The sequence below is a fragment of the Saccopteryx leptura genome, chromosome 4 (assembly GCF_036850995.1).
Source record: "Saccopteryx leptura isolate mSacLep1 chromosome 4, mSacLep1_pri_phased_curated, whole genome shotgun sequence".
In the NCBI taxonomy this organism is placed as follows: domain Eukaryota; kingdom Metazoa; phylum Chordata; class Mammalia; order Chiroptera; family Emballonuridae; genus Saccopteryx; species Saccopteryx leptura.
Window position 1 is genome coordinate 23,643,477 of NC_089506.1, and position 21,671 is coordinate 23,665,147.

General features: G+C 37.8%; 1 protein-coding gene across 1 annotated transcript in view; it reads right to left on the reverse strand.

Annotated features, from left to right (window-relative positions):
- Positions 1–21,671, reverse strand: part of TEX15 (testis expressed 15, meiosis and synapsis associated) — a 58,175-nt gene that overhangs the window by 18,223 nt on the left and 18,281 nt on the right. The window contains exons 4-6 of the mRNA XM_066383547.1: positions 12,368–12,605; positions 10,185–10,331; positions 8,934–9,096 (exon numbers count right to left, since the gene is read on the reverse strand). Coding sequence (XP_066239644.1) covers positions 8,934–9,096; positions 10,185–10,331; positions 12,368–12,605 — 548 coding nt within the window. The remainder of the gene's footprint in view (positions 1–8,933; positions 9,097–10,184; positions 10,332–12,367; positions 12,606–21,671) is intronic.

The following is a 21,671-nucleotide window of genomic DNA, read 5'->3' on the forward strand; positions in this document are numbered from 1 at the left end:
AGTAAGCTATAGTAGAAATATGACCACAGATGGAGATGTAATTCTTAAGAATGGGAGCAGTAGTGAAAAGAAAAATGGTAGTTTCCTATACCTCCTTATACCAAAATAAAATAGAATTCACTGTAAATAAAAAAAAAAAACTAAAAATATTAGAAGAAAACAGGAAAGAATAGTTTTATAATTTTGGGATAGAAAAACATGGCAGAAAAACACAGATTAAAAAATAAAGTCACGTGCGGAGGACCCGGGTTCGATTCCCGGCCAGGGCACAAAGGGAGAAGCGCCCATTTGCTTCTCCACCCCTCCGCCGCGCTTTCCTCTCTGTCTCTCTCTTCCCCTCCCGCAGCCAAGGCTCCATTGGAGCAGAGATGGCCCGGGCGCTGGGGATGGCTCTGTGGCCTCTGCCTCAGGCGCTAGAGTGGCTCTGGTCGCAACATGGCGACGCCCAGGATGGGCAGAGCATCGCCCCCTGGTGGGCAGAGCGTCGCCCCTGGTGGGCGTGCCAGGTGGATCCCGGTCGGGCGCATGCGGGAGTCTGTCTGACTGTCTCTCCCTGTTTCCAGCTTCAGAAAAATGAAAAAAATAAAAAAATAAAAAAATAAAGTCAGCCTGGCCTGTGGTGGCACAGTGGATAAAGCATTGATCTGGAATGCTGAGGTTGCCAGTTCGAAACCCTGGGCTTGCCTGGTCAAGGCACATATGAGAAGCAACTACTATGAGTTGATGCTTCCTGCTTCTCCTCTCTCTCCTTCTGTCTCTCCCTCTCTTTCCTCTCTCTAAAAATCAATAAATTTTAATTTTTTCAGAGAGAGAGGGATAGACAAGGGCAGACAGACAGGAACGGAGAGAGTTAAGAAGCATCAATCATTAGTTTTTCATTGCACGTTGCAACACCTTAGTTGTTCATTGATTGCTTTCTCATATGTGCCTTGACCGTGGGCCTTCAGCAGACCGAGTAACCGCTTGCTGGAGCCAGCAACTCTGGGTTCAAGCTGGTGGGCTTTTTGCTCAAACCAGATGAGCCTGCGCTCAATCTGGCAACCTCGGGGTCTCGAACCTGGGTCCTCTGCATCCCAGTCCAATGCTCTATCCACTGCGCCACAGCCTGGTCAGGCTAAAAAAATTTTAAAAAGTCAATTACAAAGTAATATTTTAAAAAGTCAAATGCACAATAAAGAAAATTCAGAAGAATTGGTAAAAAGTATATTCTGAATGAGGCAACTTAGTATAAAATTACAAATACGCTAGACTACATAGTGTATACAGAAATCTTCAAAAGATTAGCAGAAAGAACATGATAGAAAAGTGGGCAAACTACTTTAAAAAATAATGGATCAGCCCTGGCTAGTTGGCTCAGTAAATAGAGCATCAGCTCAGCATATGAACATCCCGGGTTCAATCCCCAGTCAGGGCACACAAGAAAAGTGACCATCTACTTCTTTTCCCCTCTTAGACCCTTCTTTCTCTCTTCCCCTTTTGTAGCCAGTGGCTCGACTGGTTTGACTGTTGGCCCCAGGCACTGAGGATAGCTCAGATGGCCTGAGTGTAAGCCTCAGGTGTTAAAAATAGCATGGGTGATTCAAGCATCAGCCCCAGACAGAGGTTCTTTGTGGATCCTGGTTGGGGCACATGTAAGGAGTCTATCTGCCCTCCTTTCACTTTAAAGAAAATCATGGGTTAAATAAAAGTTGTCAACAAACATAAAAAGATCTCCAATCTCTCTGAGTAAACAAGATTCATATTAAAAACCTTTTTAGATTGGCAAAGATTTTGGAGGGTAAGTAACACTCTGCATATGCAAGCTCTCTTTTATACTTTTTATAAGCTAGTACTAATTTCCTGGAAAAGAAAAAATCTACAGTATTCATCAAAATGTAAGGTATAATCATCTACACTCAGCAAAAACACTTTTACAATGTATTCTTCTGAATTGCTTACACTAATACCTAAGATACATACATAAGAAGTTTTAGTACTAGCCAAATCTTGGTCTATTTGGGCTTGATAAACTCTGCTAGCCTCTCCCTGATGACTCCCTGAGATCGTGCCTTACCACAAAGGTCTGCAGGCATCTGGTGGCTGGCAGCTAGACTTGGTATACTGTGGGACATTTGCTGTGTGGCTTTATACCTAGCACTGTCACTGAGAACTTGAACCTGTATCAATCTGGTGGACACCACTAGCCCCTACCTGGTGACTCACTGAAAACCTCCCTCATGCAACTCCAGGACTGCCAGAGGCTCTTACAGTGACTGAGCCTAACAGGCAGCAGACAGGTGGAGGCAGATCTTGGGGTACCTTGGAACATTTGCTAACCTTTCCCTGGGCCTGGTACTGGTAAAAACCAGCCTTGGTGCATGTCTGCTCTTTCTCTATCCTGGCCCAGAAGAGGCAGCCACAACTGTGGATTGCTTTCTAGCTCCAAACAGGTTGATCAGGGTCAGTCACAGGCAGTGTCTGACACTGATCTGCACCAGATACCCTCCTAAGAGGCCCCAGAACCAACATACCTAGTGGCTAGCTTCAGATATCAGAGCATAATCCAACTAGCTCCATAAGTGGCATAACAAAAGGAGATCTTGGCGGGCACCAGACACTGCTGAGGTAGATTTCACTTCATGTGTCCAGCACCTGCACAGTAGCTCTTACATTATGGTCAATGTTGAGCCTCACAATTAGCCATCTGGAGGGTCACCCCCATACATGAATAGACCAATATCAACCAATACTCAATTACAACAGGAGGGCCCACATAACTATACAGGAGACATTCCTGGAGCACCCAGATCAGGATATCTAGGGGACTGTGCCATTAGGTCCCACAGGACACCTACTACATAAGGCCACACTACCAAGACTGGGAGTCAAAACAGATCTACCTAATAGATAGAAACAAACGCTCAGATGCAACCAAACTGAGGAGACAAAGAAATATGCCCAAATGAAAGAACAGGAGAAACTGCCACGTAAAAAGCTAAACTAAATCGAGGCTAGCAACTGACCAGGTACAAATTTCAAAAAAATGGTTATAAGGATGCTCAAGGAACTAGTGATAACTTCAACAGATAGCAAGCATAAAAACAAAATAAAAACCATAAAAAATACCATTCACAAATGAAGAATATAGTATCTGAAATGAAGTATACACTAGAAGGAATAAATGGTAGGCTGGATGAAACAGAGGATTGAATCGGTGATCTGGAAGACAAGGTAGCAGAAAACACCAAACAGAGCAGCAAAAAAAATTTTTTTTAATGAGGCTAGTTGAAGAGACCATGGAGAGAATGGGAAGTGTGACAACATCTGCATCATGAGTACCAGAAGGAGAAGAAAGCAAGCAAGGGATTAATAACCTATTTGAAGAAATAAAGACTGAGAACCTCCCTGGTCCAGTAAACTAATCTAGAAAATGCAAAGTCCCAAAACAGGATGAACCCAAAGAGGCATACACCAAGACACATCATAATTAAAATGGCAAAGGTCAAAGACAAAGAGAGAATCTTAAAGCAACAAAAGAAAGACAGTTACCTACCAGGAAGCTCCCATAAGACTGTCAGTTGATTTCTCAACAGAAACATTTCAGGCCAAAGGGATTGGCATGAGATATTCAGAGTGATGAAAAAAAAGCAAGGACCTACAACCAAGAGTACTTTATTCAGCAAGACTATCATTTAAAATTAAAGGAGAAATAAAGAGCTTCCCAGACAAAAAAAAATGCTAGAAGAGTATGTTACCTCTAAATCAGTGTTACAAGAAATGTTAAAGGGTGGAAAAAGAAGAAGAAGGAAGAAAGAAAGAGGAACTTAGTTAAAAGAATAAAATGACAGCAATATGTACCTATCAATTATCAATTTAAATGTAAATGCTTTAAATGCTCCAGTCAAAAGAGACATAGGGTTGGCCCTGCCTGGTTGGCTTAGTGGACAGAGTGTTGGCCTGGCATGCAGAAGTGCTGGGTTCGATCCCCAGTCATGACACACAGGAGAAGCAACAATCTGGTGCTCTTCCTCTCCTTCTTCCCCTTCTCTCTCTCTTCCCTTCTTGCAGCCAGTGGCTCAAATGGTACTACGACTGGCCCCAGGCACTGAGAAGAGCTGAATTGATTCAAGCATCAGCCCCAGATGGGGGTTACTGGGTGGATCCTGGTTGGGGCGCACACTAAAATTAAAGGATGAAAAGATATTTTATGCAAATGGGAAGGAAAAAATGCCGGGGTAGCGAGGCTTATATCTGACAAAGCAGACTTTAAAACAAAGGCTACTGTAAGAGACAAAGAAGAACACTACAAAATGATAAAGGGAGCAATCTAGTAAGAAGATATAACCCTTGACATGTATGCACCCAACATAGGAGCATCTAAATATGTGAAACAAATCTTTATGGACATAAAAGGGAGAGATGAACAACAGTACAGTCATAGTAGGGAATTTTAACACCCCATTGACATCAATGGATAGATCTTCCAGACAAAAAATCAACAAGGAAATGGTGGCCTTAAATGACACCCTAGATCAGATGAATTTATTCTTTTTTCTTTCTTTTTTGGACACAGGCAGAGAGAGTCAGAGAGAGGGACAGACAGGGCCAAAAAAACAGGAAGGGAGAGAGATGAGAAGCATCAATTCTTTGTTGCGGCACCTTAGTTGTTCATTAATTGCTTTCTCATATGTGCCTTGACTGGGGGCTACAGCAGAGCAAGTGACCCTTTGCTCAAGCCAGTGATCTTGGGCTCAAGCCAGCAATTGTGGGCTTCAAGTCAGCGACCTCTGAGCTCAAGCCAGCGACCATGGGTTCATCTCCATGATCCCACGCTCAAACCAGCAACTCCACGCTCAAGCTGGTGAGCCTGCACTCAATCTAATCTGGATGAGCCTGCACTTAAACTGGCGATCTCAGGATTTTGAACCTGGGTCTTCTGCATCCCAGTCCGATACTCTATCCACTGCTCCACCGCCTTGGTCAGGCTAGATCAGGTGGATTTAATTGATATCTTCAGAGCATTTCACCCCAAAGCAGCAGAATATATATTCTTTTCAAGGGCACATGAAACATTTTCTAGGAAAGACCACATGTTAGGACACAAGTCTCAACAATTTAAGAAGATTAAAATCATATCAAGCATCTTCTCTGACCCTAATGGTATGGAACTAGAAAAAGAAAAAATATTTCAAAGCAATGTCCTCACCTTCCACCTTAAGACACCAGAAAAGAGCAAAGTAAACCTAAAGCAAATGAAAGGAAAACAGATTAGAGTAAATTAACAAAAAAAAAGAAAAAAGAAAAAAAATATCAATGAAACCAAAAGTTGGTTCTTTAAAACGATCAAAACAATTTACAGCCTTTAGTCAAACTGACCAAGAAAAAAACAGACTCAATTTAAAATACAAATGAAAGGCAATTACTACCGACTTGACAGAAATAAAAAGTACTATAAAGAAATACTAAGAAAAACAGTATGCCAATAAATTATATAAAATAGACATATTACATGAAATGGACAAATTCCCACAAAAACAAAAAAACACCAAAACTGATACAAGAAGAAACATAAAAATCTGAGCAGGCTTACAATAAGTGAAGAAATTAAATTATAAACTAACCACAAAGAAAAGCCCAGGCTTGAACTGCTTCACTGGTAAAGTCTAACAAATGTTTTAAGAAGAGTTAATGTTAATTCTTCACAAACTCTTCACAACAAAATGGAAGAGGAGGAAATATTTCCTAAATCATTCTGTAAGTATTACTTTCATATCAAAACCAGATAACGGCATCACAAGAAAACTATACATTAGTATCTTTTATAAATATGGACATGAAAATCAATGAATCAGTAGCAAACTGATTCCAGCAACGTATGAAATAAAGAATATACCACGAGTAAGTGGAATTTATCCCAGGAATGCAAGGTTGCTTAACATCTTAAAATTAATTAGTGTGATACACTACAGCAGTGGTTCTCAACCTTTCTAATGCCGTGACCCCGCAATACAGTTCCTCATGTTGCGGTGACCCCAAACCAAAAAATAATTTTGCTGGCTACTTCATAACTGTAATTTTGCTACAGTTATGATTCAGAATGTAAATACCTGATATGCATTATGTCTTTTCCGATGGCTTTAGGCGAACCTGCTGGGATCGCGACCCACAGGTTGAAAACCACTGCACTACAGTAACATGTGAAAAATAAAAACAACATGATTATTTTAATAAGACTCTGCAAAAGTACCTGGCAAAAATCCGACACCTTTTCACGATAAAGACACTTAACAACCAGGAATAGACTAGAACTTGCTTGGCATGATTTAGGACATTAAAAAACCCCACAGCTAACATACTGGTGAGAGACGGAAGCTGTCCCTCTAAGTTCAGGAACAAGACAGGAACTTCTATTAAACAATCCACTGGAGATCTTAGCCAGTGCAATTAGACAAGAAAAAGAAATAAAAGGCATCCAGTTTGGAAAAGAAGAAGTAAAACTATCTCTATTTGCAGATGAACTGATCTTGTATAAATAAACCACTAAAAACTCCTAGAACTAATATTGAGATAAGATTACAGGACACAGCAGACTTGTGCAGCCGCTGTGGAAAACAGTATGGCATTTCCTCAAAAAATTAAAATAGAACTGCCTTTTGACCCAGCTATTCCACTTTTAGGAATATATGCTAATAATACCATAGCACTGATTCAAAAGAACATATGTATTCCTATATTGATTGCAGCATTGTTTACAACAGCCAAGATCTGGAAACAGCCCAAGTGTCCATCAGTGGATGAGTGGATTAAAAAGCAATGGTACATATACACAATGGAATACTATGTGGCTGTGAAAAAGAAGGAAATCTTACCTTTTGCGATGGCATGGATGAACCTGGAGAATATTAAGCTAAGTGAAATAAGCCAGTTAGAGAAAGACAAATATCATACGATCTCACTTACATGTGGAATCTAATGAACAAAGTGAACTGAGGAACAGAATAGAGGTAGAGGTGGGGTCACAGGGAGCAGAGGGACAGCTGTCAGAGGGAAAGGGGGATGAAGGGATGGGATCAAAGAAGGTAAAAGGATTAGTAAATATATATATATATATATATATATATATATATATATATATATATATATATATGAGACACAGATACAGATAACAGGACAACAAATACCAGAGGGAAGAGGGGAGGGGCCAAAGAGGGTGTAATGGGGAATAAGGGTGGGGGTGGGGGTGAGGGCCTTATATTGAGTGAGACGCTTAAATCTATGTTAACACAATAAATTAATTTAAAAAAAGACTGGACATAGAAAAATCAATAGTACTTCTATATAATTACAATGAATAGTACAAAAATAAAATTAAGAAAATAATTCTATTTACAACAGGATAAAAAAGAATGCAATACTTAGGAATAATTCAATGAAAGAGTATAAAATTTAACCTTGAAAACTTCACATACTAGGATGGTTAGAATTAAAAGTCAGAAAACAGCACATGTTAACAAGGAAGTGAAAAAAATCCTGTCCCTCATTCACTGCTGGTGTGAATGTAAATGGTGTAGCCATTTTGGAAAACAGTACAGCAATTCTTCAAATGGTTAACACAGAGTAGTACCATATGACCCAGCAATTCTACTCTTTGGCTATATAACCAAGAGAAGGGAAACACAGGTCTACGCCAAAACTTGTATAACAGCGTTCATAACAAAATTATTCATAATTGCCAAAAAGTGGAATCAACCCAAAAGTCTATCAACTGATGAAAAGATAAAGTATATCTATACAATGGAATATTACTTCATAGAAAAGAATTAAGTACTGATACATACAACATGCAAGGAGTTTGAAAACACTATTAAGTGAAAGTCACCAGTTACAAAGGGCCACATATTTGACTTCATTTACATGAAATGCTCAGAATGGGCAAATACATAGAGACAGAAAGCAGCTTAGTGATTGCTGAGGGGTGGGGACAAGGAAGGGAAAGCGATGAGACAGCTTTTGAAGGGGGACAGTGTTTCTAGTAGATGAGGTAACATATAACACTCACTAGACTGGCAGAAAAATTATTTTAAAGTATATGTGTTGACATTTTAAAGTATGATATATGGGTTGGCAAAGGATGTAGAGTAAATGTGTAACCTGATGCAAACATTTCTGAAAACCATTTGACATAGTCTTTGAATTGCCTTTTAAATTCCTCGTGTGGATATATACTCTACAGAAAAACACTTGCACATATGCAGTGAGACACTTTTGTGAATGTTTAAAATAGTAATGCCTGTAATATGAATAAAATCAGAATGAGTCCAAATATCCCCAGAGGAATATACTGTATAGTAAAAAAAATGGAATAATGTGTGTGTACAGATATGAATGAATAAAAACGAAGAAACTACACAGTTATACATCAACATGGAACAATCACAAAAATATCTGCAATATAATTTTAAATAAATAAAATTGAAGACAGGTAAAGCACAATTATTTTGTTTCGAAAGACTCATAATGAATTAAAAAACAATATCCAGCCTGACCAGGTGGTGGCACAGTGGATAGAGCGTCGGACTGGGATGTGGAGGGCTCAGGTTCGAGACCCCAAGGTCGCCAGCTTGAGCGCGGGCTCATCTGGTCTGAGCAAGGATCACCAGCTTGAGCCTAAGGTTGCTAGCTTGAACAAGGGGTCACTTGGTCTGCTGTAGCCCCCCCCCCCCCCCGTCAAGGCACATATGAGAAAGCAATCAATGAACAACTAAGAAACTGCAACAAAGAATGGATGTTTCTCATCTCACTCCCTTCCTGTCTGTCTGTCCCTATCTGTCCCTCTCTCTGACTCTCTCTGTCTCTGCCATAAATAAATAAATAAATATATATATAAAAACAATATCCAGAAGCTATAAGACCAGCACAAATGCTACTGAAGTAGAATAATATAGGAATCTTACCAGTCCTCTTAGCAAATCCATTTGTGAGGGCTCTCAAAGTTGTCAAAGGATGTCCATTATCTACTTTTTGACCAATAAACTTTACTGTTACTACTGCATATGGAAGACACTGCCGAGGTTTATCTACTGGCTTTGAAAGAACACTGTATTCATAGAAGTATACCTGAAAAATAAGAAAGAACATTTTTATGCTGAGTAATTTTAACAAACTTGAATAAGCTCATATTTTATGAAAACTATAACTGCATGACGTTATTTACTCATCTGTTTCCATATACCATCATCTCTTCTTGCCTTCTTCAACCTTATTTTTTTGAAGACGTGTGAATTTTTTTCCCCACCACATATTTTTTTCTTGGTAGGCTACCAATATTAGCAGAAGCAGACACAATCTGTTTTTACCTTTAAAAGATATATTTTCATTAAAATTTCAATGTTCTGAATATACTTTGACTACTATATTTGATTTGGTTGAAAAAGTTAAGAAGATAACCATAGTTTAATGCATTTTACATGTGGAAGCATATATATACTTCTAGAAGGTTTAGCTTCATTTAATCATATATACTGCTCACAAAAATTAGGGGATTATTCAAAATAAATATGAAGCGATAAAAAGCATTTTATTTTTTATTAAATAAGAACATCAGAAAAGCAAACGACAGGTCAAAGAAAGTTGTCTGATTATGTAAATGAGATGCAAAACCAACTTTTGCATCTCATTGGTGAAAATGCACTATACAAAAGGCTGAAAGTACTGGAGTATCTGCACGTTCCCTGATCCCCTAATTTCTGTGAGCAGTGATTATATATAATATGTATTATATACAATTTAATCTTCAATAGATGAAAACTGTACGGTCTCAGCAACACATGAGGGAAAGTTATAATTTCCCATGTAATGACTAATGTAGAAGTCAGTTCTTCTTTGGTAAATACTAAGGATCAATGACATCACTTCAAAATAGTCCTGTTTAAAAAAAGCTGGTATATTTTACAAAACAGAAATTAACCTATGGAATGTCTAAATAAAAGAAGCCACCATACTCTGAATAAAATTAAATATAAATTTGAAAACCTTTCTACTAATATTCTCAAACAAGCATTAAAACATCTTTCACTATTAAGGTCATATTATTTTGAATAAATTAGATTTTCCTTTAATATTTTGTGAAGTTACTTTTAATCTTGTATCATACAATGCAAACCATGTGACTTCAAATAGTCAAATGAGGTAAAACATGAACATACTACTGAATTGTAGGCTTGTAGTTCAATGGTATCTTTCCGAGAAGGTATATTTCTTGACATATGGCAATCAAAATTAGGAGAAGGATCCAGAGAAACTTTGTTTTTATCCAGGGAAGGCTGAATTTTCTTTACTTTTCCAAAGAGAACCTTAAAAAAATGCAAAAAAAAAAAAGTCCATAAAAATACACCGAACACTACAAACTCTCATACTAAGCTAACTTTTATTTAAAGAAAAAAATATGAATGAAGAGATGATCTTTGTCCCAGATAAATTAGATACCTTGAGTTTTAGTCTAAAAACTTACCTGGAAGATTCAACAAACAAGAAGACTCCAGAATTTTCTGACATAATAACAGATACAATGCTAGTTTCTTAGTTTTTACGAATGTGCCATGTGAAATGTTAACATTAGAGGAAGCTGGATGAACTGTGTACACAGGAACGTTTTATACTATTTTTGTGACTTTTCTGTATATTTAAATTTAAATTTATTCCAAAATAAAAAGTTAAATTGAAAAAATGAAAAACACTGACAGGATATTATAACTCTCAAACTATGCTTTAATAAATTGATCATGCTTACAACTAAGAATAAAAAAGAAAGAAAATGGCAAAGAACATTAACAAGCAATTCCCTAATTATTATTAATGAATATATGGAGAACTCATTAGTTCTCTTTAAACAGCAGTACTGTGTCACTCTAAAAAAAAAACAAAAAACTAAACCAATGATAAACTCTCACATATTACAGTGGCAAAGAGTTTTCTGCAGCATAATACACAGAGTTAGTGAGGGCGTGGGATAGCGGGCATTCCTACTCACTGCAGATAGAAACGTCCACCTTTCTCAGGACAACCGGGTGTTACACATCCAAAGCTGTGATCAAAGTAGTATTTTAAAATATATACAAAAACTGCCCTGGACAGATAGCCCAGATAGTTTGAGCATCATCCCAATACACAAAGGCTGCCTGTTTGATCTCTGTTCAGGGCACATACAGAAAACAGATCAATGTTTCTGTCTCTCTCTTTTCCTCTCTCACTAAAATCAATAAATTAAAAAAATAGAAAAGCAAAAAAAAAACAAACCCCAAAATCTTATGCCCACCCCAACACTAAAAAATCTGTTATACTAATTTATGGTATAGCTAAATAGTAGAAAACTATGTAGTCATTCAAAAGGATATTACAGAAGAATACTTATTTAATGACATGGAAATGTTCATTTTATCAATGAAAAGAGTAAGTTAGATAGCAGATAAGAGTAAAAACATATTTTAATTACACTTATACATGCATATCCATAATACATGAACAGAGGACCAAGTAGAAGACTAAGTACTTTCACTAAGTATAGTAAAAGTAGCTGTGGTTATTAATGGACTTTTTGGAGCTTTAAGTATGCTCTAAAGTTCCTTAAATAGGTATACATTACTTTTTAATAGAAAAATATACTATGTTTTATGCCTTTGATAGTATTTGAGGTCTAAAAATATAAAAAATTATACCAAACGAACCAATGATTTTAAAGATATACTTACATCTTAAGTAACACAACTGAGCATCTTGCCTAAATTCTGTGATTTTAGTAATCGTGGAAAAGCTGCAATGAACTAAAATATATATCTTAACCAATTTGTTGATGCTTAAGATTCAACCTTAAGACTTATTGTTTTCAACTTTGAGTAACCTCAGACTTTCAGAAAAGTTGCAAAAAGAGTTTAAAGGTGCCATATAACTGTACCCAGCTTTTCTTAATGTTAACATCTTACAGAAGCATGGAAAAATGATCAAAACTAAGAAATTAATGTTGTATAATACTGTTAACTAAAATAATACGAGTTTAGTAACTTCAGCTTGAGCCAGAATAATTATAACGTATGTCTTGAAGAAGGACACTTAAAATACTCTGGCATTAAGTATGATTTGAATGAGAGGAGGAAAGAGGAGCAATTGAGACAAAAAAATACAAACACCAGGAACAAAGATGATAAAGGTTGCTTTTGCTTACTTTTTAGTTTCAGATTATGTCTCACACCCAACAGTTGTCAAAAATACGGGGAAATTTTGAATGACAATAATAAATATAATTAATTTTACATAAAAACCAATAATAATGCATATGTTCAGGTCAATTTAAAACAAACTGAAACCAATGTTTAATGTTTGCTTTGCTACCTACCTTAAAAATTATAATACTTTCTACATTAATGCTTCTACTGTGAGCATAATTCAAGGAAACATCAACATATCGAAATATATAAATTCCAAGAAGAGGATTTCCTAATATCTTCAATGTAGATGCTTGGGTACTTATCCCATTCTGATATATCTCAGCCACATCACTCTGAGGCAGTGCTAAAAAGCAGAAATGTTCTTCAAGTTCTCTGCCGTGTCTTCCATTCTCACGCATCTCTGACCTACAGCAAAACAAACAGCATGTAGTTAAATGAGAATATCAACAGAATTTTAAAGTAGAAAATAAATATTTCAGCTTACTATGGTTAGAAAACAAGACAATTATTGATAACATTCAGAGATGATAGTGTCCTATAAAAACAAGTTAGGCTAAAATCACTGAAGGAAGAAATTCAAGAAATAGATAACTACTTGTCCACAACTATGAACTCTATTTTGTTTAGGCCAATGTTTACAAGGGCTAATATTCCCTGAACGCTGCTAATATGCCGAACACAGTTAAGACTTAACCTTTACATGCATTTTGTACTTAACTCCCCAAAATTGAGTTGTTATTATAATATAAATATTAATGGAATATGATTTTCAATGAGTTAAAACTTGCCAAAGTAGCAAAGTGACAGGGCTGGAATTGTACATGGCAACTCTTGTCCACATTCTTACTTATTTGTATTATGAAGGAAAAGACATGCATTTCTTTATTTTTAATTGATTTTAGAGAGAGGAAGGGTGGGGAGAGAGAGAGAGAGAAAAACATCGATTTGTTGTTCCACTTATTTATGCATTTAATGGTTGATTCTTCTTTGTGCTCTGACCGGGGATTGAACTCGCAACCTTGGCATAGTCGTGGTGAACTCAGCTACACAGCCAGGGCAAGATATGCATTTCTTAAATACAGATATTTAGAGAGACACATATATATGTATATGGTCAAGTATTAGGAAATTCTATTCTTCAGGGTTCTAGATAACAGCTGGGAGAAATAAGCAAGAATTTGATTACAGACTCCTTTCTTAGTAGCAAGATAAATCCTCAAGAAAGATTATAATCTAAAGTTTCTAAACTACAGATACTCTTGACATTTTGACTACAATCAAGAACCACTTAAAAATATAAAATATATTTCATCCCCCTCCAATTGGCAGATTAGACAAGGAGTTCTATATATCTTGCTTAGAAGGAGTATCATGGCCCTTGTGGTGGCTCCGTGGATAGAGCATCGGCATGGCATATGGACATTCGGGTTTGATTCCTGGTCAGAGAACATAGGAGAAGTGACCATCTGTTTCTCCCCATTCCATCTCCCCCTTCTCTCGCTCTTTCCCTCCCATAGCCAGTGGCTCGATTGGTTTGAGCATGGACCTGGGCGCTGAGGATAGCGCTGTTGGAGTACATCAGCCTCAGGTGCTAAAAATAGCTTGGTCCTCGAGCATCAGCCCAAGATGGGGTTGCCAGGTGGATCCTGGTCTGGGCGCATGCAGGAGTCTGCCTTCCTATCTCCCCTCCTCTCACCTAAAAAAATAATAAAATAAAAGGAGGAGTATCACTAGCAATGGGCATGGCAGTGGTTCAATCACTGGAACAGAAATGTAATGCCAAATGATTATCCATAATGGAGAACCTATAGATTCTACAAAATAATGTGTATACCACAAAAAATGAATTGTTCTCAAAAACCACATGCTACTAATATGTTATTCCCTCAAATATCCTCACAGAATTTATATCAAGTATACTGTGCACATTAGTATATTAATATTTATTTTATTTGCAAGAATGACTCACCATTAATAGATAAGGCTAGAAAATCAATGGCAACAGTTATAAGCAAGACTAACTGATTAGATCATGACCACTTCTCTCTCAGTTCCTGGAAATGTCAATCTTAATTTTCTACTTCCCATGTCATCATTTCTTAAACTTGCTTTCAAGTTGATATCAGTAGGCTTTATGAAACACTAAGATCAATATGTTGATTGTTAAGGTTTAATAGAGGTACTATAATACTTTTTTGTTTTCCCAATTCTTAACTGGTTTTTCTTAGGATCTGGAGGAACATTAACTTTCTGAACAATGCCTGGTAAAAGGATCCAGGTATTTGTTCAAAAAGTTAATGTTTTCCCACTTGGAAACACTAACAACAATGGCACAGAGGGTAGGAGGGAGGGAAGAAACTCAAGTATACTGTTGTAAGTTTTTATGTACACATAAATATGACAGCATGTGAAGGAACACCGTGATAAATTAAGTTAAAGATGTACAACAAACACTAGAGCAGGGTTTCCCAACAGTGATTACACTGTGTTTTGGGCCAAATAATTCTTTGTGTTAGTCATCTTACTTGCTAAATATTATGTCCTCTTAAGGGATTGAGCAGTATGAAAAAAGTATCAGCAAAGACTTGACCCAGGGATCCAAAAGCCTTTATAACTAAAGTAGAAAATATCCTCTGAAGTTTTAAATTGGTAATAATACTAATAAATACTTTGTAGTTTTAAGAATCACAATGAAAAAGAATTTAGGACTAAATATGACTGAGATAATAAAAATAGCCAATAAAAAGTTAGCCTTTCGAACTATTTCTAGGACTAAAAGTTTTGTAAAAGTCTGACTTTTTGAAGGTAGAACAAGAATCTCTGTCGGCTTGTCAAATGACAGTTCTGAGTCTCAAGACTTCCATTTCAGAGATAGGTAAAATAAATCCCATTAGCGTTTTGTGTTTACAGTAATGTAGATAAGAAGATGACCACCCACTACATACAGAGTGCTCTATTACCAAGAGAAATGAATCCCCTCAGAGTCTATGCCAACAGGATACTTATATTATCTTAAATATAAAAAAACACATTAGTTAAGAGTAATTTTCCAGTAATGTTTTCTCATGTTTTTATGCAGCAATACGAGTGAGGAATAAATGTCACAATTTGTCAGCCCCTGAACCTTAGACATGCTTTAAGCCAGGGGTCCCCAAACTTTTTACACAGGGGGCCAGTTCACTGTCCCTCAGACCGCTGGAGGGCCAGACTATAAAAAAAACTATGAAAAAATCCCTATACACACTGCACATATTTTAAAGTAAAAAGACAAAACTGAAATAAATACAATATTTAAAATAAAGAACAAGTAAATTTAAATCAATAAACTGACCAGTATTTCAATGGGAACTATGCTCCTCTCACTGACCACCAATGAAAGAGGTGCCCCTTCCAGAAGTGTGGCGGGGGCCGGATAAATGGCCTCAGGGGGCCGTAGTTTGGGGACCCCTGCTTTAAGCTCTGGAGTGGAAATTCAAAATCAACCCAGCACTCAAGTGTTAACCATGAAGCTATACTCTTGGTTGTGGGGTTGGTCATTATTTTTAAAGCATTGTTTTACTAAACATTAAGTAAATAAATATAAAATTTAGTTAAGAAAACTTACATGGATAAAGAGGTTACATATAAGTTAACACAATACAACAGATGAATGGTAGAAACAGGATTAGAATCCTGAATATCTTCTGGAAAACCATAAATTTATAATTAAATGTGACACCATGATGTCTATCTACTGACACCAACTACAACAGAATGCAAGGTATAAGTGCCTCAAATAGAATGCCTATGTCACAGTTAATGACATTACAGAACAGATGTTAAAGATAACTTGCATAGTAGGCAATGGGTAATTTCTTTGAGTAAATGAAACACAAAAGTATCATTACGTCTGAGTTTAACTGGAAACAAAAGAATGCTGCTACTAGTGATGTAGCTACTGGCAATGCCTAGAGGAGAAAATGAAAGTATTCATTAAGTATGCTTTTTAGGAAATAGTTAAAGAAAATAAGTAATTGGCTTTGGAGAGCTTGAAAAGGAACTTAATAGTCTTCAAACTGATCAAACTGCTGGTGATAAGTGATCACTGTCCAACTGCAAGGAAGTGCAATATATGAAATGAAGCGTAGACAGCTAAGAGATACTGGGATTTAACAGAGTTTAAATAAGAAAAGTCTGATTCAAGAGCAGTGGTGTCACAAAAATGGTGAAGTAGGATGCCCCAGCCTCTGGCACCAACAAAGATCAATAATTAGACCACTATCCACGAGCTCTAGAGTCCACTCAAGAAACTTCAGCAACACAGTGGCACCAAAAATCCGAGACTAACTGCACAAAAAGGGTAGAATGAACAGCTTCAACTCGCTGCTTGACAATGGTCTTGGCAAAAAAAATTTTGGATATGACATCAAAAGCACAGACAACAAAAGCAAACATCAGGTGAGACTATCTCAAACTAAAATGCTTTTTGCGCCACAAATAAAAACAGTTGATAAAAGGAAAAGACAAACTGGAAGGGGGGGGAAATGCTGTATCTACAAACTGTTTATCTGGTAAAGGGCTAATATCCAAAATACATAAGGAATTCACACAATTCAATGCAAAAACACAATCTGATTTAAAAAAATAGGCAGAGAAGCTGAATAGATATTTTACCAAAGAAAATGTACAGAAGGCCAGTGAGTACATAAAAAGGTAATTCAACATCATTAATCATCAGTGAAATATAATACAAATCAAAACCACAAGTTACCATCTCACAAGATATTCTCAAAAAGACAAGATAAGTGCTGATGAGGTTTTAGAGCAGGGGTCGGGAACCTTTTGGGCTGAGAGAGCCATGAATGCCACAGATTTTAAAATGTAATTCTGTGAGAGCCATACAACGACCCGTGTACATTAGGCATTATCCAATAAAAATTTGGTGTTGTCCCAGAGGACAGCTGTGATTGGCTCCAGCCATCCACAACCATGAACATAAACAGTAGGAAATGAATGGATTGTAATACATGAGAATGTTTTATATTTTTAATGTTATTATTTTTTTTATTTTTATTTTTTTTTTAAACAGAATCAGGCTTTATTGGGAGCTCCGGGCGAGTTCACTGACCCTAGGACGCAGGTCTGTGAAGGCACTAACGTTATTATTTTAATTAAAGATTTGTCTGTGAGTCAGACGCATCCATCAAAAGAGCCACATCTGGCTCGCGAGCCATAGGTTCCTGACCCCTGGTTTAGAGAAAAGAGAACCCTCGTGCACGGCTGGTGTGAATATAAACTGGTCCAGTACAAACAGAACTACCATATGATTCAGCAATTCCACTTCTGAGTAAGTATCTGAAGGAGAAGAAATCACTATCTCAAAGAGATATCTGCATTCCCGTGTTCATTTCAGCCTTCTTACCCATACCCAAGACATGGAAATAATCTACGTCTGTCGACAGATGGACTGATGAAGGAAATGTGTTACATGTTACGTACACACTGAAGTATTATCCAGCCACAGAAAAGAAAATCCTTCCCTTTTAACATAGATGGATCTTGAGGACATTATTCAAAGTGAAGTCAGAAACAGAAAGACAAATACCATTATGATCTCACTTATATGTGGATTATAAACACATCAAACTCATAGAAACAGAGAGATGTTGGTGAAGGTATAGACTTTCAGTCGTACATTTCGAGGACCTAAGAGACAGCATGGTGAGTGAAGTAAACAATAATACTGTATTGTAAATGGAAGCTGCTGTAGGAATAGAATTGCAATGTTCTTATTACACTAACAAAATGGTAATTAGGTGAGGTATAGAATGTTACCTAACTTTACTGTGGCAAACATTTTGCAATACGCTATATTATGTGTGTATCAAATCATCCCACTGTACACCATAAACTTATACAATGTTATGTCAATTATTTCAATAAACCTATAAAAAAAAAAGGGAGATTTTCTAAGGCACACAAAAAGTCCAGATATAAAGTAGTGTATTAGTTTTCTATTGCAGCTGTAAAAGATGACCAGAGATGTAATGGTTTTAAACAAACCAAGTTTATTATCTTATGGTTATGTAGTCCCTAAGCCCAATATGGGCCTCGTTAGGTTAAAATCCAGGTATTATCTGGACTTGTGGTCCTCTCCAGGCTCTAGGGGAAGATCTATCTCCTTGCTGGCAGAATTCAGTTACTGAGAGTTGGAGGACTGACATCTGGTCTCCTTGCTGGCTGTTAGCTGAAAGCTGTTCCCAAATTCTAGAAGTTACCTGTTTTCCTTGGCTCATAACACCTTTCCCCAGCTTCAAAGCCAGCAAAGGCAGGATGAATTCCTCTCGTCCTTCCCTTATTCTTTCTCCTCTCTCTGACCCACTCTGCTGCCTTCCTCTGACACTTCTGAGAGCTCATATAATTAAGCTGGGCACACGGAGATAATTGAAGATAATCGCCTATGGAAGGTCCCTGACCTGAATCACATCTATCAGTCCCTTTTGTCACATAATGTAACATAGTGAGAGGTTCTGGGCATTTGGGGGGGTGGCCACTATGTTGCCTGCTGCAAGCAGATTCAGAAACTTGCTCAACCCATCAACAATAGGAGAAACTCAAGTTTTCCCCTTGACTCAACACAGCTACCCACAACTTTGTCTTATGTCCTGGTTCCTCTTATGGTCTTAAGAGGGCTGCCAGGAGCAGCTAGGCCTGCTAGCTTCCTTGCTCACAGCCACTTGAGGGGGCAAGGATTTCCAAGCAAGCTGTGTTCGACTGAACGGAAAAAGGAGAACATTCGGAGATATCCTAAATTAAATTACAACAGGCTGGAGGGTAGAAGGAAGAGACAAGAGGTTGCAACTGCAGGGCAAAACCAACGAAAGACTGCTTACATCCCTCAATGTATGATGAAACTTAACGAATTAACTTCCAGGTGCCGGTTTCCTCAATTATCTAAAAAAGAATAGCTGAGTAGCCAACCGCCAGGTGCCACCAGCCTCCAGGTGCCACCAACCGCCAGGTGCCACCAACCGCCAGGTGCGCCTCCGCATCTTACCAGGCATGAACTTTCCAGACTGTTGCCCACAAACAATCCTAAAGAGCAAACCTTTCTTCCAGACTGTGCACTTATCCCAGAATGGCACCCCTCTTCCCTTTCATCCCTTTTATCTGTACAGCCAATGTCAACTCTTTCAAAACAACTTACATCTTTTTCCTGCCCACCTGATACACTGAAAAGCCCATCAACTCCAAGACAGTGGACCTGCTGCTTCCCTTATCTAGCCCTGCTGCCTGGAGGTTTAGATGGCATGTCCCAAGACCTGGTCCTTTTCTGGCTAGCATTGGCTCAATAAACCCCTTCTTCTTAAGAAAGTTTCAATAGGGAAAGTTTTATTTAACATATCCATAACATATCCGTAAGCAGGTTTGAACATCAGTAAACCAGTAAAGGCAAGGGTAATGGTACGAAGAATAGTTTAGTCTAACTATGTAAGATGATTTAGAATTATCAGGGCGACTAGTCTACTCATTTGATTACTCTTTATACACATCCTTCTTCCAACACACATACTTTCAAAAATGCTCATGCTCACACCAAACACCTTCTGTCCACTTCACCAACTAACTTCAGATTCATGATGTGAGTAATATGCTTCTAACTTCAGATTCATGATGTGAGTAATATGCTTTCATTTCCAACAGGTGTGGGTATAGAAACATACAGTCAATATCCATTTTGGCAATAGATAGCTACAAGAAGTAGTTGTCTACACCCAGAATACACTGGTGTATAATATATAGGATAACTACAATTACATTCAGAAACGTGAAGAATGACACAAAAATGGTCAGCAGTAACTGGCCCTTGGCACAAAGTATATCCTTCTAGAAAGAAGTAGCTAGGATTCTTTGCCCTCAAAATTCCTAAGGCTAGTAACTATAACAAGATCTTGTTTAGATAGTAATTGTGATTCGCAATCTGTCTCCTGGCAACAAGCCTCTCAAACTTTTCCATCCCCTAAAGCCCTGACTTGGAGTGGTCCTTACTTATTGCACCCCAATTTGATACAATCAATTCCTTCCACCAGATTGCATTTAAAATATACCTTTACTATAAAAACATGTGTAGTTCTATTTACCAGGTGGAAAGTGCTCAAAAGGAGATATTTGGGCAAGGCAGAAGGCAACATATTTGTGCTTTTTGGTATACTTATCTCCCATTACATCTCTTTCCTTTTAAGTGAATATTCACATGAACTCGGAAAAGTTTAATTCTTTCTTTCAAGCTAATTTTGCAAGCCGACCTGTGAAACTAAGCCATAAGCAGAAAGGCTCTTTCTGACCATGCCTGAATTTTAAAAGCTTCTTAGATCTAAGCACAAAATAGGCAAAGCACTTCAGTATTCTGAATTGTTTTTTTAACAATTTCCTCCCAAACCACAGCGCTATGAAGCATATGGTCTGTGTCCCCAAGTATAAGGGAATATTGCTAACTTCCCAGTGGTGTTCCTTACTGTTCTCTTTCCAGGTTAAATCTGCATTTTAGTATCTCTTATTCAAGTACCCCTTTCCCAGTACCGAATTCAGTATCAGCTGGAATGCTATACAGAAAGACATTCAAACAGGCTCAAAAACAAGTTAACTTCTTATAAAAAGAAATTCAGAAACCAGGCAGCCTTTATTAGAGTGATGATTCCCAGGCGTTGAAGAACTCTTGCAGACGTTGAAGAATTCCGATTTTTTCCCCATCTTTGTTCTGCTGCTCTCAGCCTTAGAGTATCCAAACACTGGTCTCTCCCTATCCCACGAGTGCTGTCACAGCTCAAGCAACATGCTTCCTTATTCACGTGCGACTGGCTTTTACTTTCCCAGCGACTGCTCCCCCCACACACCCCAGTCCAATCTGTCCTCAAGGGTGTCATTGGCCCAAACTGATTTAGTTCTGCCCACTCTTGAACATAAAGTGAATGAAATGTGTTACATCCCAGGAGACAGACCACAGCAAACCCAAAGTGAATTTTATAAGTTTTATTGCAAACCTGAGCAGGGACTGCAGGCAACCCACGCAAGGGAACACTGCAGCCCCGAGCTTCTAAAATGGCTTTTTATAGGGTGGCTATCTAGGCTGAGCAAGGAGCGTTTACAAGGGCGGGAGGGGTGCGGTTAGCTGACCTCATTCTTGGCTAAGTCTCTAGGGTAGGGGCTTCCTTGATCTGGGTACATAGAGTTCCGTGGAAAATATTGCTACATTTCTAATGGTTTATCTTTTTTCCTCCAGCCATGTACTGGATGTACTCAGTTTTCATGGCTGGTGGCCTGCACCGCTTGTCCTAAGATGTCACAAAATGAACCGTGCCCAGACTACTCACCTGGAGTGGAGTGAAAACAGATGTCAAGCACAAATTCAACCACAGTATCAAGCTAGATACTGACAATCTTTAAAATGTTATCCTTTCATACATATTTAGAATGTTTAAAGGTAACGTATCT